The sequence below is a fragment of the Eimeria necatrix genome, genomic scaffold (assembly GCF_000499385.1).
Source record: "Eimeria necatrix Houghton genomic scaffold, Enh_scaff226, whole genome shotgun sequence".
Classification (NCBI taxonomy): Eukaryota; Apicomplexa; class Conoidasida; order Eucoccidiorida; family Eimeriidae; genus Eimeria; species Eimeria necatrix.
This window is the reverse complement of record NW_013652856.1, coordinates 31,670-49,094: the sequence shown is the minus strand read 5'-3', so window position 1 is coordinate 49,094 and position 17,425 is coordinate 31,670. Positions and strand designations below refer to the sequence as shown.

The following is a 17,425-nucleotide window of genomic DNA, read 5'->3' as shown; positions in this document are numbered from 1 at the left end:
GGGGGGGTGGGGTGTGATGCTCTTGCTGCTGCTGCTGCTGCTGCTGCTGCTGCTGCTGCTGCTGCTGCTGCAGGGTGTCGCCTGAGGACATAGTGAAGTGCGAGGAGAGGTACTCGAAGGGGAAGAAAGTTCACCAGACAGTTCGGCATGTGGCATTAAAACACAACTTGGGAGTTGATGAATTAAATGCCAAAGTCATTTGGCCTCTTTACAAAAAATACGGACACGCCCTCGACGCCCTCAAGGTCCTGCTGCTGCTGCTGCTGCTGCTGCTGCTGCTGCTGCTGCTGCTGCTGCTGTGGTGGTGGAGGGGGTGGTGGTGGTGCTGCTGCTGCTGGTGTGGTGCTGCTGCTGCTGCTGCTGCTGCTGCTGCTGTTGCTGCTGCTGCTGCTGCTGCTGCTGGTGCGAGTTTGGGGCGTTGGGAGGCGGGAAAGGCAGCGGCGGGCAGCATTTTCGAAGAGGAATTTGAATTTGGGACTTAGAAAGTGTTTTGAAGTCTCCTTGCCTTTCAAAATTCCCCTTCTGTCTCCTTTTGTCTCCTTTTGTCTCCTTTCTCCTTCGCCCCTCTCGTGTTGCAGCCCGCGCGCCGGCTCGCGGCCCCGCGGCCGCGGCGGCCGTCGCGGCCCTGCGTTAAAGGGGGGGCAAACTGGGGGGGCTTGTCTGGCGCTTTTGGGGTTTTTCCGTCCAAATCGCGTCCTTAAAGTCCCCAAAACTGCTCCTTTTTCTCTCCTTTTTGTCTCCTTTCCGCTCCCTCTTCCTCTCCTCTTTATTTCCTCTTTATTGCTCTTTTTATTTCCTTTTTGTTTCTCTTTTTATTTCCTTTTTTCGCCTTTTTTTGCCTTTTTCGTCCCTCTACTGCTTTTCGTATTTTTGCTTCTTTTTGCTCCTTTTTGCTCCTTTTTGGCTCTTTTTTTTTGCTTTTTTGGAATTAAATTCTGCCGAGTCCAACTGCATTGAATGCGGAGTCTCCGGAGCTTCATTTTGGTCTCTTTTGGGCTTTTTTCGGCTCCAAACGACGCAGGCAGCCGCGCTGGACCCCGAGGAGGTTTTCGGGGGTTTGGAGGTTTCCGAGGAAGTCAAAAAGTCCCTCATCCAGGACATCCAGCTCCGCCTCGCCCCCCAGGCCCTCAAACTCAGGTCTTTTTTCTTTTTATTTTCTTTTTATTTTCTTCTTTTTTGTCTCTTTTTGTCTCTTTTTTGACTCCTTTTTGTCTCCTTTTGGGCACTTTTGCTGTCCCTTTTTGGCCCCTTGTTTGGCCCTTTTTGTCTCCGTTTTTGTTTTTCTTTTTTTTCTCTTTTTGGCGCTTTTTCTGGCCCTTTTTGGGTCCCCCTTTTGTCTCCTTTTGTCCATTTCTTTCTTCCTTTTTTGTCTCTTTTTCTCCATTTCTTTCTTCCTTTTTTGTCTCTTTTTGTCTCATTTTTGTCTCCTTTTTCTCTCCTTTTTGTTGCACTTTTGTTTCCGCTTTTGTTTCCTTTTTGTCTGCTTTTTTGGTTCCTTTTGGTGCTCTTTTTTTGCCTTTGTTGGTCTCTTTTTTAATCTCTCTTGTCTCCTTTTTTGTCTCCTTTTTAATTTCTTTTTATCTTCTTTTTGTTCTCCTTTTTGTCTTCTTTTTAATTTCTTTTTCTTCTTTTTGGTCTCCTTTTTGTTTTATTTTTTGTCCTTTCCATGTACCACCTTGGAGCTTCAAAAGGACAAGGGTTTCTTCACGCGTTTAAGCCCTTTAAAGTGGTTTTAAAACCCTTAAAAAGGGTCTTAAACCCTAAAAAAGGGTTTTAAACCCTAAAAGAGGGTTTTAAACCCTAGAAAAGGGTTTTGAAGGGTTCAAATGGACCTTTGTGTTTCAGAGCTCGCATTGACGTTTGGTGTTTCGGAAAAGACGGAATTGACGCCGTGAAAAAGGCGCTCCTCGCCGCGAAGGAAAAACCTGCCGAGACACCCGAAAAAGCTGCCGATACACCTCAAAAAGCTGCCAATACACCTCAGAAAGCTGCCAATACACCCCAAAAAGCTGCAGATACACCTCAAAAAGCTGCAGATACACCCGAAAAAGCTGCAGATACACCCCAAGAAGCTTCAGATACACCCGAAAAAGCTGCAGATACACCCGAGCGAGGTGTCGATACACCCCAAACGCAGGACATTGCCGTCAAACTTATTGCTCCTCCGCAATATGTTGTTGTCACTTCTTCTTTCGACAAAGAATCCGGAATGCAGAAGATCCAACAGGTCCTTCTTTGGCTCTTTTTGTTTCTTTTTGTTTCTTTTTTCTTTCTTTTTTGTTTCTTTTTTGTTTCCCGTTTGTTCGTTTCTCTTTTGTTTATTTCTCTTTTGTTTCTCTTATTTATTTCTCTTTTGTTTATTTCCCTTTTGTTTATTTCTCTTTTGTTCATTTCCCGTTTATTTATTTGCCTTTTGTTTATTTCTCTTCTGTTTATTTCTCAGTTATTTTTCATTTTTATTTCTCGTTTGTTTGTTTCTCGCTTTTCTCTTTTTGTCTCTTGAAGTGGCTCTTTCTGTCTCTTTTTAAATCTCCTTTTTGTCTCTTTTTATCTTTTCTTTTAAATTCTTTTTTTGATTCTTTTTTATTTCTTTTTTATTCCTTTAAATTCTTTTTTTGATTTTTCATTTTTTCTTTTTTGCCGCTCGCGTGTATCTGTTCCCGGGTGTACGTACAGTACACCCGGGCTTGCATGCGTTTCAAAGGCCTCATTTTAAATCTTTTATTTATTTTAATTTAATTTGATTTATTTTATTTTATTTTATTTTATTTTATATTTGCATGCAGGCAATTAGCCGCATTAGTCAAACCATCAAGAGCTACAGAGGCGGGGACTTCAAACAACAAGGAGAAGTCAGTTCCAACCTCCGGGGCTTTCCCACACGCATGCATGCAAATGCATGCATGCATGCATGCATGCATGCGTTTGGGGCTGCATGCATGCATGCATGCATGCATTGTTTAGTGTGGAAGTTGACGAATAAGACGTCTAAAGAAGTGGTTTTTGGTGGGTTTTTCTCGGCTTGTGTTGCGGACTCAGATAATGGTGTTGGGGTCGGAGGAAGACCGGCGATTGGAAGAACTTTTGTTGGAAGTTTCGCCATCGGAGTCGGAAGAAGAAGAAGAAGAAGAAGACGAGGGCATGGGCCGCGTGGAGGCGGGGGTGCCTGAGGACGAGGTGGAGGAGGCCGCGCAGGAGGACTGAGCCCCCGCGGCTTCTCTTCGCCTCTTCTTTTCGTTTTTTCTTTCGAAATTTAATCAAATCGAACTCCAAATGGACTTCTGTTTCCTCCAAAGAGTCTCCGCAAACAACCGCCACTTCAGGCGATCCAGGCGGCGAAAAAATCAGACAAAAAGGACTCAAAATCGTCGAAAAATCGAAAATTCGGACTTTATATATGTGGCTCGGAGCTTCGCTAGCTAGCTAGCTAGCTAGCTTGGCCTTAGCTAGCTGGCAAGCTAGCTAGCTAGCTAGCTTGGCCTTAGCTAGCTGGCTAGCTGGGAGTTTTTGCGAGCTGGCAGGGGATCTGGCGGGCCGTCAGGAGCTAGCTAGCTGGCTAGCTAGCTAGCTGACTCACTGGCTAGCTAGCTGGCTCGCTGGCTAGCTAGCTGGCTAACTAGCTAGCTAGCTAGCTGGCTAGCCAGCTGGATGGCTGGCTAGCCTACCGACTAGCTGTATAGATAATTGGCTTGCTGGCTAGCTAGCTAGCTAGCTAGTCGGCTAGCCTGTACGTTGTTTGGCTGTGGGGCCAGCAGCAGCAGCTGCTGCTTCTGCTGCTGCTGCTGCTGCTGCTGCTGCTGCTGCTGCAAAAGAGTAAAGAAAAAAGGAGAAAGGGAGAAAGAAAAGAGACAAATTTGAAAAGAGAAAAGAGCTGCTGCGGAGACAAAAGAAAAGTCTCTTTTGCTTTTTTTCTTTTTCGAGTTTTTGTTTATTTTTTATCAACACCGAAACTAATTCTTTACCATTTTAGCTTTATTATTGTTTTTTATTTTATTATTATTATTATTATTATTATTATTATTATTATTATTATTATTATTATTAATTATTATTATTACTATTATTATTATTATTTATTATTATTATTATTTGTACTATTGCTATCAGTAGTATTGTTTTCTTAGCTTTTGGCATTATTAGCTTCGGTATTACTAGTTTTGCTGCTGCTGCTGCTGCTGCTGCAGACCTCGCGGTTGCTGCTGTTGCTGCTAGGAGACACCTGCTGCAGCAGCTGCTAGGAGGCACTTGCTGCTGCTGTTGCTGCTAGGAGACGCTGCTGCTGCTGCTGCTGCTGCTGCTAGGCAGTTGCTGCTGCTGTTGCACTTCTTGAGTCCCCTTTGTGGGTTTGCTGCGCGTCTCAGTGAATATAAGAAAGTAAATAAATAAAAAGAAATAAATAAAAATAAATAAAAATAAATAAATAAATAAAAAGAAATAAATAAAAGTAAATAAACAAATGATAAATGATAAAAGAATGAAAAATTAAATTTCGGGTTTTCGGCTGTCAGCGATTTCGCTGCAGACTTTTGGCGCTTTGTGTCAATTAATTAATTATTTAATTTAATTCAATTTATTTATTTATTTATTTAATTCAATTAATTAATTATTTAATTTAATTAAATTAATTAATTTAATTAATTTAGTTAATTAGTTTTATTTATTTGTTATTTGTTTGCAATTCCAAAAAAAGGGAATTCTTCTTTTTCCAAAAGTCCCAAACAAAGTTCGGCTTTTCGCAGCGCCGGCAGCAGCAGCTCTTCATTGAATTCATTTTCGATTATTTCTTTTTCATTTATTTCTTTTTCGATTATTTCTTTTTCATTTATTTCTTTTTCATTTATTTCTTTATTTCTTTCTTTCCCATTTAATTCCTCTTCTCTTTCCTCCTTTTCTTTTACTTCTTTTTCATTTTCAGTTTCTTTTTCTCCTTCACTTTCCCCTTCTTCAGGTGTACATACACCTGAGGGGCCCTCCTCGACCCCACACTTCAACCAAGCATCTTCCAGTACCCTCAGGGGCCCCATGAGGGGGCCCCCCTGGGGGCCCCCCGGGGGCCCCCCTTGGGGGCCCCCCTGGGGGCCCCCCTGGGGGCCCTCCTCACCCGTGGGGCCCCCCTCGGGGCCCTCCTGGGGGCCCCCCGGGGGCCCCCGTGGAGACAGGGGGCCCCCCGAGGGGGCCCCCCTTCTTGGGGGGCCCCCTCTTGGGGGGCCCCCCTGTTGGGGGCCCCCTAGGAAAGTATCTTTAGCAGCAAAAAGGAGTTTTTTGAGGCAGCGGTTGGCGTGGGGGAGGGCCCCCTGCTGCTGCAGCAGCAGCAAATGCCACAGGTATATGTGTGCGTAGCAGCGCAGCAGCCGCCGCACTATCAAAGCAGCAGCAGACTCCAGCGGTGCTGCTGCTGCTGCTGCTGCTGCTGCTGCTGCTGCTGCTGCTGCTGCTGCTGGGGAGGAGGGGGGAGAAGCAGCAAAAAGCCCGGGGTCCTCAAGTTGCTTCAGAGACCAAGACATTGTGGCCGATATGTACTCGCGCGCTGTAGGTGCTGCTGCTGTTTCTGCTGCTGCTGCTGCTGTTTGTGCTGCTGTTGCTGCTGCTGCTGCTGCTGCTTCTCGTGCTGCTGTTGTCGTTTGTGTAGCTGGGCTGTCATCATTAGATATATTATCACTTTGGGTGCCAGCATATTTTTCTGCTGCTGCTTCTTGGGCCGCTGCTTCCTTTTCTGTTGCTGCTTCTGCTGCTGCTGCTGCTGCTGCTGCTGCTGCTGCTGCTGCTTCTTCTTCTGCTGCTGCTGCTGCTTCTGGTTTCGTAGGCTGCAGCTTTCTCTTGGGTGCGCTCTGCGTTGCTGCAGCAAAGTGAATAGCAGCATCCAGAGCCCCATCCCCTGCTGCGTCTCCGCTGCTGCTGCTGCTGCTGCTGCTGCTGCTGCTGCTGCTGCTGCTGCTGCTGCTGCTGGGCAGCCCCATGCTGCTGCAGCTGCATGCATCCCAGACACAAGAAAACAGCAAACGAGCATCTTCAAGACACTGCAGCAGCAAATCCCGCTTCCAAGCAGCAGCAGATAAATAGGGGGGGGCCCTCAGCTGGCTGCGGAGGCCCTTGTCCCCTAAAGAGTGCAGCAGCGCTTCAGAAGGGGAGCAAGGGGGGCCCCCCTGGGGGCCCCCCTGGGGGGCCCTCTGCAGCTCTAGGGCTTCTGGAGAGGCGGACCACAGCAGCAGCTGCTGAGTCTCCGTCAGGGGGCCCCCTGTTGCTGCTGCTGCTGCGTCTGCTGCTGCTGCTGCTGCTGCTGCTTCAGGCTCGCCGTCCAGTCTGCTGCTGCTGCTGCTGCTGGGAGCTGCTGCTGCTGCTGGGGCGCACTGGGGGCCCAACGTGCTGCGTCTGCTGCTGCAGCTTGCTGCTGCCTGCATGGCCAATGAAGTGGATTTGAGAATGGAAAGGGTTTTAGGGTTTAGTTAAACACCCTTTAGGGTTTAGGGTTTAGGGTTTAGGGTTTAGGGTTTAACTAGCAGACCCTCCAGGGTTTAGGGAGCCAACAAGAAGAGCTGGAAGCAGAAAAGAGCTGCTGCTGGGGGCTCCCGTGAGGTGTACAGACACCTGGAGAGGTGTACAGACACCTGGAGAGCTGTACAGACACCCGAAGAAGACCAGCAGCAGCAAAGGCTTGCTGCTGCTGCTGCGGTGGCTTTAAGGCAGCAAAATGATGTATAAATGCGGAAATAAATAACAAATAATAAAAACTTTAATTTAATTTTAGCCAAAATATATATTTAATTGTTTTTCTCCGTCTGGAAAACCCCAAGGCAAACGAACTAGTAATACTGTCTGTGGGGTCACCTGCTGCGCTCACCGCCGGTCTGCTGCAGCAGCAGCAACAGCAGCAGCAGCAGCAGCTGCTGCTGCTGCTGGGGCTTTCGCGGAGTTATTTCTTAGTTTTTGTTTCAAAAGCACTATAATTAAATAAATTAAATAAAATAAACAAATTTTAAATCCATTTGAAAGAAAAGGACTGCAAAAATTGGCCCGAGGCGCCTGCGGGTGTTTCGGTGTAACTGCACACCGCAAGTGACCTCCGCTGCTGCTGCTGCTGCTGCTGCTGCTGCTGCAGTTAAAACTGTTCGTTTGTTTGAAATAAATAGTTTGTTTTATTAATTTTAATAAATTAAATAAATTAATTCGTTTTTATTTCCATTTTATCCCGCAGAGGCGCCAGATCTGGCAGCAGCCGCAGCCGCAGCGCTTCAGGTGTACAGACACCGCAGTTCTAACTTTCAGTTCTTCTTCTTTCCTGCACTAATGAATTCCTTTAATTCAAAATTATAATTTTGTTTGTTTTTACCCCATTAGCCCGGAACGGGCCCTCGCCTAAACCCTAAACCCTAAACCCTAAACCCTAAACCCTAAACCCTTGAGGCTTTAGGGTTTAGGCGCTGCACTATGACGGCAGCAGCGTCGGTTTCTGCTGCTGCTGCTGCAGCTCCACCTGTGTCTTCTTGCATGTCCTTTCTGCAAACAGAAGAAGACAAGCTTCCAGCTGCTGCTGCTGCTGCTGCATTTCCTGCTGCTGCTGCTGCTGCTGCTGCTGAAGCAAGCAGCAGCAACCAACCCCTAGTAATCCAATTCCAAACCCTCCAGGGCCCTTCAGAAGGCCTTAACAGCGTAACAGCTCTTGCCTGCTGCCAGGGGGCCCCCTGGGGGCCCCCTCAGGGGCCCCCCGAGGAGCCCCTCCAGGGGGCCCCCCAGGGGGCCTCTCAGGGGCCCCCCGAGGGGGGCCCCCAGGGGGGCCCCCAGGGGGGCCCCCAGGGGGGCCCCTGGGGGCCCCAAATTTGCTCAGCAACAGCTGACCGTACCCTAAGGCTGCTTGGGGGGCCCCCAGGAACTGAAGAAGCATTTGTAGCAAGAGTAGCAGATAAGGGGGGCCCCCTACCCCTGATCACCGGTTAGTAAGGGTCTTTCTGCTGCTGCTGCTGCTGCTGCTGCTGCTGCTGCTGGCAGTGCTGCTGTTGCTGCTGTTTTGGCGTTCCTTTTGCTGCTCTGTTGCTGCTGCTGCTAATGCCGCCACTGCTGCTGCTACTGCGATTTTAGCTTTCCTGTTTTTGCTTTATTGCTGCTGGTAGCGCTTTAGTGCTGCTGCTGCTGCTGTTGCTTTAGTGTTGCTGCTGCTACTGCTGCTGCTTTAGTGCTGCTGCTGTTGCTTTGGTGTTGCTGCTGCTGCTGCTCCAGCATTGGTGCTGCTGCTGCTGCTGGTTTATTGCTACTTGCTTTTGCACTTCAGGTGCTGCTGCTGCTGTTTTTAGCTGCTGCTTCTGCCGCTGCTTAGCTTCTTACGCTGCTGCTGCTGCTGCTGCTGCTGCTGCTGCTGCTGCTGCTGCTGCTGCTGCTGCGCAGGCGTGGCGTTTAGCGGGGACGGCTGTTTGCTGGCGGTGAGCCAGAGCGACGGAGTGGCATTTGTGTATTTGCTGCGGGAGAGTTTGGAAAAAGAAACAAAAAAAGTGGCAAAAGAATTCGAAAAAGAGTCCAAAAAAGGGGAAAAAAGAGGAGAAGAAGCAGCAGCAGCAGCGGGGGAGGAGGGGGGCCCCCCGGGGGGCCCCCCGGGGGGCCCCCCGGGCCAAAAAAGCGGAAAAAAAGAGACCCCAAAGTACCCTGGGGGGGCCCCCCAAACGCGGGGGGGGGCCCCCCGCGTTTGCTGCAGACTGCCCTTGGGGGCCCCCCCCACTTGCCTTTGTTGGGCCCCGAAGAAAAACTCTTTTCTTTTTTTGGGACTTTTAAATGGCCAAGTTGCTGCTGCTGCTGCCCGCAGCAACAAGTTGGGGCTGCTGCATGCAGCAGCGAGGTGGGGTTTGCTGCATGCAAAAAGCCCCAAAGTTGCAGCCCTTTTGCATGCAAGGGCCCTTTAGGCCGCTGCCATTTATGCCATTTAAGGCCATTTTAGCTTTTTGGAAAATAAAAATTAATTAATTTGCGAGACTCCGGAATTAATTAAATGTTTAAAGTTCTCTAAAAGGAACTTCAAATGAATCAAAAATTCCAAAAATGAATTAAATGAAAATCAAATGTTTGGGACTTCGACACAACTCTCAGCTGCTAAAAAAAAGGCACTTCACAGCAAAAGGCACATGCATGCATGCATGCATGCATGTCTGCATGCAAGCAAGCATGCATGCATGCATGCATGCATGCATGCACGCATGCATGCATGCTTGCACGCTGTGTGCATGCATGTCTGCATGCATGCATGCATGTCTGCATGCATGCATGCATGCATGTGTGCATGCATGTGTGCATGCGTGCATGCATGTGCGCATGCAGCCCCGTGACGAGCATTGCATGCACAGAAGACGGGGCTGTTGTTCTTTCTGGCCACCGCTGCGGCTTAATACTTCTTTGCTGCCTCCAAAGAGACACCAAAGCCCCAGCCCCGCGCACGTTGGCCAGGTGGGGCTTTGCATGCATGCATGCATGCATGCATGCATGCATGCATGCGTGTGTGCATGCATGCATGCATGCGTGTGTGCATGCGTCTATTTCTAATTGGGTTCGGGGCTTTGAGGGCATGGGAGCGGGTGCATGCAAATTTGCATGCATGCACTTTTGGGGCTCTGCATGCAATTGCATGCATGCGCTTCGAATGCTCAGAATCCCTTTTAGTGGTAGCAGCACTGTACTGCTGCTGCTGCTGCTGCTGCTGCTGCTGCTGCTGCTGCTGCTGCTGCTGTGGAGTGCTGATTTTTGGGAGTTACTGTTTGGCGAAAGGCCGTTGCTGCAGCTCTGAGGTGTACGTACACCGCAGGTTCAAAGCCCCAGTGACAAGTCTTGAAATACAAAAGGAAATAATTGCATGCGTTTGTGGGGCTGAAGTGCTTTTGCTCTCTTTGGAGGGAAATGTAGTGAGGCATTTAGGGTTTAGGGTTTAGGTTTTAGGGCTTAGGGTTTAGGGTTTAGGGTTTAGGGTTTAGGGTCTAGGGTCTAGGGCTTGGGGTTTGGGGTTTGGGGTTTAGGGTTTGCTTTTTGCGCCTCACTGTCAGGGTTTAGCTCCTGGTATTACTGTTTGAATTTATTGCAGTGGACTTCGCATCTAGGCTTCAAGGTTTAGCCTTCAGCAATGAGGGTTTAGGGTTTAGGGTTTAGGGTTTAGGGTTTAGGGTTTGTTGCGTGTTTGCAGCTGCGGGTTTATTCCTGCGACTCTGCTCCGCTGCTGAGCAAAAGTCCCTGCGGGGATTACTTGGGGTTTTACTCGAGGAAAGCCTTAACGCTGTTGAGGGTTTCAAACCCTAAAAAAGGGTTTGGGGTGTACGTACACCCCACACCCCACACCGGGATCGTCTCCGCCCTCGCCTGGGATCGTCTCGGGATCGTCTTGGGATCGGCTTTGGGATCGGTGGGGAGACTTTGTCTTTTTAAATTCTTTAGTTGCTGCTGCGGGGGGCAGCTGGCGGTGACTTTGGGAAACGAGGTGAGAAGGGTTTTTAATTCGCGCCAACTCCCAAACCCTAGTTTAGGGTTTAGGGTTTACGCAGCTCGTCGGACAAGTGTTTTGCGTTGCCATTTAAACGCACCCGCCAAACCCTAGTTTAGGGTTTAGGGTTTACGCAGTTTTTCTACCAACCATGTTGCTTTCTAGTCCCTTTCAATCCAACTCACTAAACCCTATTTTGGGGTTTAGGGTTTACGCAGCTCGTCTACCAACCCAGCCCCGAAGACCCCTGGTCGCTGCTGCACGAACAAAAGCAAGACATCCTCTTGCTGCTGCTGCTGCTGCCCAGCAGCAGCAGCAGCAGCAGCAGCAGCAGCAGCAGCAGCAGCAGCAGCAGCAGCAGCAGCAGCAGCAGCAGAATCACAGCAGCAGCAGCAGCAGCAGCAGCAGCAGCAGCAGCAGCAGCAGCAGCAGCAGCAGCAGCAGCAGCAAATGGCGCTTTTAGAGACAGAAGATTGCAAAATAGCTGTGGGGGTAAAATCAAAAAAAGTTTATAAAGTGCCTAAAGAGGTTAGCCAGCAGCTGCGGGTAATAAATGAATTCAAAGGCACTTGTCTCCTCTACGAGGTAACTACAAACCCTAAACCCTAAACCCTAAACCCTAAACCCTAAACCCTAGCCCCTAAACCCTTGCCCCTAATCCCTAGGCAATCCGCAGCTAACCCTGAATCCCCAAGCGTTTGGCTGGTGGCTTTTTAGAATGAAAGCTAAATCGTCTGCCTTCGACCCTAAACCCTAAACCCTAAATCCTAAGCCCTAAACCCTAAACCCTAAACCCTAAACCCTAGTGTCTTTTGCTTTGCTTTAAACCCTAGAAAGCTGTTTCTCTTTTCACTCAGGTCGCTGATGCAGCAGGGGACAGGAGATATATACATATTCTTCACGAAGACAAAGAAGAGACTCGTAAACCCTAAACCCTAAACCCTAAACGCTAAACCCTAAACCCTAAACCCTAGCCGTGAAGCCTACCGGCTGGGCGCTAAACCCTCAACTCTCTTTGCTGTCGACTTCAATTACATGTGCCACCGCGAGATCGAAAACGACAGTTACATCAAAAAGGTTTAGGGTTTAGGGTTTGGGGTTTAAGGTTTAGGGTTTAGGGTTTAGGGTTTAGGGTTTAGGGTTTAGGGTTTTGTGCAGTTCGCCTCCTTACGGCCTCTCCACCTTCCCCAGATTTAATCTCAACTCGAAAAACTGAAGTCCGTCACACTCTAGGGTTTGCTCTCAGGGAGTAGGGTTTAGGGTTTAGGGTTTAGGGTTTAGGGTTTAGGGTTTAGGGTTTAGTGTTTGGGGTTTAGGGTTTAGGGTTTAGGGCCACACAGCATTTCTTCCGTTGTTTCCAAGATCCATGCCAATGGCGTAATGTGTTTAAAATGTAAAAGAGGTATTACAAATAAATAAATAAATAAATAAATAAATAAATAATGAATAAATAAATAAATAAATAAATAAATAAAATAATGAATAAATAAATAAACAGTAAATAATAATTAGTTGCTTTTAAATTAACTTAGTCTGATCTCCATCAAACAGTAATTTCTCATTTTGCTGCTGCTGCTGCTCCTGCTGCTACTCTTGCTGCTGCTGCTGCTGCTGCTTCTGCTACTGCTGCTGCTACTGCTGCTGCTGCTGCTTCTGCTACTGCTGCTGCTACTGCTGCTGCTGCTGCTGCTGCTGCTGCTGCTGCTGCAGGACGGATTGCTGCTGGGGCACCTCATAGCCAAGCAAGCCATCAGGCAGGCAATTTTTGTCTTTTCGTTTTTCTGATTTTAAATATTTTTAAATTATTTTTTCTTTTTTAAATCTTTTTTTGTTTTCTTTTTGATTCTTTTTTGTTCCTATTTTTTGCTTTCTCGTCTCTTTTGTTTGTCTCCTTTTGTTTGTTTTTTATTTAGTTCTTTCTTTTTTGTACCTCTTTTTTCTTTTTTCTTTTCATTTTACCCCCTATTGTATCTTCATCTCTGTTTGTTTTTTTTGTCTCCTTTTGTCCGTTTTTGTTTTTATTTTCATTTTATTTTTCTTTTACTTTTCTTTTTGTTTTCTGTTTTTTAATTTTTCTTTTTCCGTTTCTCCTTTTATTTTTCTTTTTTTGTTTTTTGTCTACTCTTTGCTCTTTTTATTTGACGTGTTGTGTTTCCCTTTTGTTTTTTTTTAATTTCTTTTAATTTCATTTTTCCCCTCATATTTCTTTTATTTCTTTTAATTTTCTTTTTATTTCTTTTTAATTGCCTTTAATTTCTCTTAATTTCGTTTAATTTTATTCCTTTTATTTCTTTTAACTTCCTTTTTATTTCTATTGATTTCTTTTTAATTTCTTTTTATTTTTTTGTTTCTTTTTTCTCCGCAATTCCCGTTTCATTCAATTCAAATATAACAAATATTTAAAAACCCATTATTACATATTCTTATCTTGCGTGCAAAATAAATATTTAAAAATAAAGAATTGTATTTATTTCTTTTGCATGCAATCCTCATTTATTGAAAAATAAATATTTGGATTTATTTCTTTCGCATGCATTACTTTTTTCTCTTTTGCACTTAGGAGAAGTAAATAAAACTATTTACAAGATAAAAAATTAAAAAAATAATTAATTAATTACATTTATTTGTTTTGCATGCATTATTTGTTTGTTTAATAAATAACTACATTTATGTCTCTTGCACGCATTATTTATTTATTCAAATATTATTATAAACAATATTATGAATTTAAATATAAACAATTACATTTACTTGTTTCCCACACACTATTTATTTATTTAAAAGTAAATAATTATAATTATTCGTTTTGCATTTAAATAAGAAGTATAATTATTTCCAAAATAAACAATTAAAAATAAATAAATAATTATTTTTATTTGTTTTGCATGCATTAGAGTAATAGACGCAAAGACAGGAGAAATAAAAGCAAGTGTAGAGACACCCTTTCCAGTCAAGTGGCTCGCCCTCACCGAAAGGTAAAAACCCTAAACCCTAAACCCTAAACCCTAAACCCTAAACCCTAAACCCCAAACCCTAAACCCCAATCCCTAAACCCTAAACGTTACCTTTGGCCAGAACGGTTGTGCTTGCTGGTTTTGCCATATGTGACCAGATGATGCAGCCTTCCAGGATTTGGCGTTTAGGGTTTAGGGTTTAGGGTTTAGGGTTTAGGGTTTAGGGTTAAGGGTGTAGGGTTTAGGGTTTAAGGTGTAGTGTTTAGAGGTCTACTCGCTTCATACAAGGGCAGGATGAAGGAGAACAGCAACAAAACCACAGAACTAAAAATAAATGAATAAACTTAGATTGAATAAAAAATAAAATAAAATAAAATTAAATTAAATTAAATTAAATTAAATTAAATTAAACTGAATTGAATTAAATTAAATTAAGTGAAAATGAAGATTTAATTTTTTCGCAGAGTCCTCCTCTTCCTCCTTGCCTGTGGGGAGCTGTACCTTCTCCCTTTTGCTGCAGCAGCAGATCAGCAGCAGCAGCAGCAGCAGCAGCAGCAACAGCAGCAGCAGCAGCCGCTGCTGCTGCTCAGTTGCTGCAGCAAAGCGGAGCTTCTCAAAGATGAATATGTTCTTGTTGCTCAAACCGGCGACCGTACAATCTGCATTTGGTAAAACCTAAACCCTAAACCCTAAACCCTAAACCCTAGTGTAAAACAGTCACCCCTTCTTCTTTTGTAAATTGGCGCTAGGGAGCTCAAAATTTAGGGTTTAGGGTTTAGGGTTTAGGGTTTAGGGTTTAGGGTTTAGGGTTTGCGCTGCAGGTACAACATCGAGGACTTTCGGCGAGTGGAGTTGCTGGGAGTTGAGGGTTTGCTTTTGGGATTTGTTTTTGAAGTTGAAAAAGAAAAAAAGAAAAAAACGGAAAAGTGGAAAGCTGCAGATACACCCCGGGCCCCCACAGTAGCTGTACGTACACCCCAGAAGCATGCAGCGACTTTTCTCGCAATTTCGAATTTCAGATTTTCTTTCGAAAAACTTATAAGGCAAAAGCGGCATCGAGAAGTGAGTTATTTTATTTTTATTTATTTATTTGTTTTATTTTTATTTATTTGTTTTTATTTTTATTTATTTGTTTTTATTTCTATTTATTTGTTTTTATTTCGAGTTCTTTTCTTTCAAAGCAATTACGCTTCGAAGAACTCCTTCTTTGTTTGAACTCGTTTGCATTTATTGTTTCTGTTTGATCCATTAATTAATCGTTTATTCTTTTGTTTAATCTTTTATTTGTTTGCAAAGTAATTGAAGAAAGTTTAACATTAAAAGTGTCCTTTGTTTTGTGCTGTTTGTGCACCAGGCGCTGCTGCTGCTGCTGCAGCAGCAAGAAGTGGCAGCAGCAGCAGCAGCAAGTCTGTGGCAGCGCCTCAGAGACTCAATTTTGGACTTTGAACTTTTTAAACCCTTTAAGTCAACTTGGGGGGCCCCCCTTGAAGGGGGGGGCCCCCCTGAGGGTTTGTGGGGCCTGCAGCAGCGACTTGCTGCTGCTGCTGTTGCTGCAGCAGCAGCAGGAGATGCAGCAACAGCAAAGTTCATTTGGAAAATAAACAAAAGACAAAACTGCAGCAACAAAGAAACCCAGGAAACAGATAAAGCCTTCCTCATGCTGAAAGCCGGGTCAGAACTCGGCGCCCCATACCTAGGGTTTAGGGTTTAGGGTTTAGGGTTTAGGGTTTAGGGTTTAGGGTTGAGGGTTGAGGGTTTAGGGTTTAGGGTTTAGGATTTAGCCGGCAGGACAGCAATTCAGCAGAATAAAATAATTTAGAATTTAGCCATCTAACATACTCATAATTAATTAATTAATTAATTAATTAATTAATTAATTAATTAATATATTTATTCATTCATTTATTTGTTTTTTTTTGTTTTTTTGTTTGCTGCTGCTGCAGCGCTGCTGCACTAAAGGGACAATTCGCAGCAGCAGAGGCGCTGCTGCTGCAGCAAGGAGCAGCAGCAGCAGCAGTAGAGATGCACAGGCAATTATACAGGTAGCAATTTAAATAAATATTTAATTATTTTAATTAATTTACTTTTATTTATTTTGTTTATTATTTTTGTTTTTTTATTTTTTTAAAAGCCGATCATAAAAATATAAAAAATAAATTTAAATTAAAAAAAATTAAATGCAAATGCAAATAATATGATGTATGTACGGCTGGTGGCATTTAAAAAGCAAGTGCACTGCTGCTGCTGCTGCTGCTGCTGCTGCTGCTGCTGCTGCTGCTGCTGCTGCTGCTGCTGCTGCTGCTGCTGCTCTGCTGCTGCTGCTGCTGCTGCTGCTGCTGCTGCTGCTGCTGCTGCTGCTGCTGCTGCTGCTGCTGCTGTTCCAGGTGGCCAGAAATGATACGGCTGCTGCAGCAGCAGCAAGATGAAGCAGCAGCAGCAGCAGCAAACGAAGAGTATAAGCAGTGGCTGCTGAAGGAACAAAGAGTCCGCAGCAAATTAATTAATTAATTGAAATTAACTAATTAATTAATTAATTAATTAATTAATTGATTACTTAGCTAATTAATTAATTAATTAATTAAATGAACATTTATTTAATTGAATATTTAATTCACTAGGGTTTTGTGGCTTAGGGTTCAGGGTTTAGGGTTTAGGATTTAGGGTTTAGTGTTTAGGGTTTAGGGTTTAGGGTTTAGCGTGTGCTGAAGGCAAAGAAGTGTTTCGGAGTTGCTGCAGCAGAAAGTGTTTATTTTTGGAAATAAAATTTGAAATGAATTTAAAATTAAATTAATTTAATTTGTTTTAAATAAATTATTTATTTAAATTAATTTTTTTTTTATTTCTTTTATTTCAGTTTGAAGAAGCAGCAAATATTTATCTCAAAGAAGCAAACTTCGCAGAAGCAGCAAAACACTTTCTTGCTGCTGCAGTGCCCTCCCTTGCTGCTGCTGCAGTAATCAGGGCCCTTCCTGCTGCTGCTGCTGCTGACGACGGTGCTGCTGCTGCTGCTGCTGCTGCTGCTGCTGCTGCTGCTGCTGCTGCTGCTGCTGCTGAAGGACCAGCAGCAGCAGCAGCAGCAGCGGGGCAGCAGCGCAGCCTGTGCAGCAAAGAGCTGCAGCAAAAAGTAAAAAGTATTTTTGGAAATGATTTAATTGAAAAAATTGTCAAAAGTTTAATTAAAATTAATTTAAATGAAACTGCTGCTGAACTCAAAGAACATACTGGAGACTGGCAAGGCGCGCTGCAGCTGCTGAGGTAACTCACACTAAACCCCTAACCCTAAACCCTAAACCCTAAACCCTAAACCCTAAACCCTAAACCCTAAACCCTAAACCCTAAACCCTAAACCCTAAACCCTAAACCCTAAACCCTAAACCCTAAACCCTAAACCCCCCTAAACCCTAAACCCTAAACCCTAAACCCTAAACCCTAAAACCCTAAACCCTAAACCCTAAACCCTAAACCCCCAATACTGCCTCGGGCGGTTTACGTTCGCGTCCGCGTAGTACCGCGCCACGTTTGGCTGCGCTGTCTTCCAAACTGCCCCTCGTGAAGCGCCACCTGGAGGCCTTCGCAGTCACTATTCTCGCAGTGGTCTAAACCCTAAACCCTAAACCCTAAACCCTAAACCCTAAAACCCTAAACCCTAAACCCTAAACCCTAAAGAAGGGCGAAATGTTGCACAGCGAAGTCAACAAACTGTTCACCAACGCGGGGGTGTTTCCCGCGCCCTGCATAAACCCTAAACCCTAAACCCTAAACCCTAAACCCTAAACCCTAAACCCTAAACCCTAAACCCTAAACCCCCCTAAACCCTAAACCCTAAACCCTAAACCCTAAACCCTAAAACCCTAAACCCTAAACCCTAAACCCTAAACCCTAAAACCCTAAACCCTAAACCCTAAACCCTAAACCCTAAACCCTAAACCCTAAACCCTAAACCCTAAACGCTAAACCCTAAACCCTAAACCCTAAACCCTAAACCCTAAACCCTAAACCCTACTTTATACTTTGCACACTTTAATTT

At 44.9% G+C, this 17,425-nt stretch overlaps 3 protein-coding genes across 3 annotated transcripts; 2 read left to right on the top strand and 1 right to left on the bottom strand.

The window, feature by feature from the left end:
• Window positions 1-1,021: 1,021 nt before the first annotated feature.
• Window positions 1,022-3,204, top strand: ENH_00031040 (eukaryotic translation initiation factor 2 alpha subunit, putative; the record flags this gene model as incomplete). The annotated part of the gene is made up of 4 exons (XM_013580149.1): window positions 1,022-1,137; window positions 1,846-2,227; window positions 2,787-2,852; window positions 3,040-3,204. Coding segments are annotated over 4 exons (729 nt in total), but the record flags the coding sequence as incomplete, so codon positions are not given.
• Window positions 3,205-4,664: 1,460 nt separating this feature from the next.
• On the bottom strand, window positions 4,665-6,398 carry ENH_00031030 (hypothetical protein, conserved; the record flags this gene model as incomplete). Its single annotated transcript, XM_013580148.1, has 1 exon — window positions 4,665-6,398. One exon carries the CDS (start codon window positions 6,396-6,398, stop codon window positions 4,665-4,667), a length of 1,734 nt encoding a protein of 577 aa, XP_013435602.1.
• A 1,027-nt stretch (window positions 6,399-7,425) lies between these two features.
• Window positions 7,426-15,444, top strand: ENH_00031020 (hypothetical protein, conserved; the record flags this gene model as incomplete). Its single annotated transcript, XM_013580147.1, has 11 exons — window positions 7,426-7,927; window positions 8,377-8,821; window positions 9,298-9,423; window positions 10,663-11,029; window positions 11,302-11,365; window positions 11,603-11,693; window positions 13,339-13,419; window positions 13,863-14,066; window positions 14,220-14,364; window positions 14,753-15,096; window positions 15,342-15,444. 11 exons carry the CDS (start codon window positions 7,426-7,428, stop codon window positions 15,442-15,444), a joined length of 2,472 nt encoding a protein of 823 aa, XP_013435601.1.
• Between the last annotated feature and the right edge of the window lie 1,981 nt (window positions 15,445-17,425).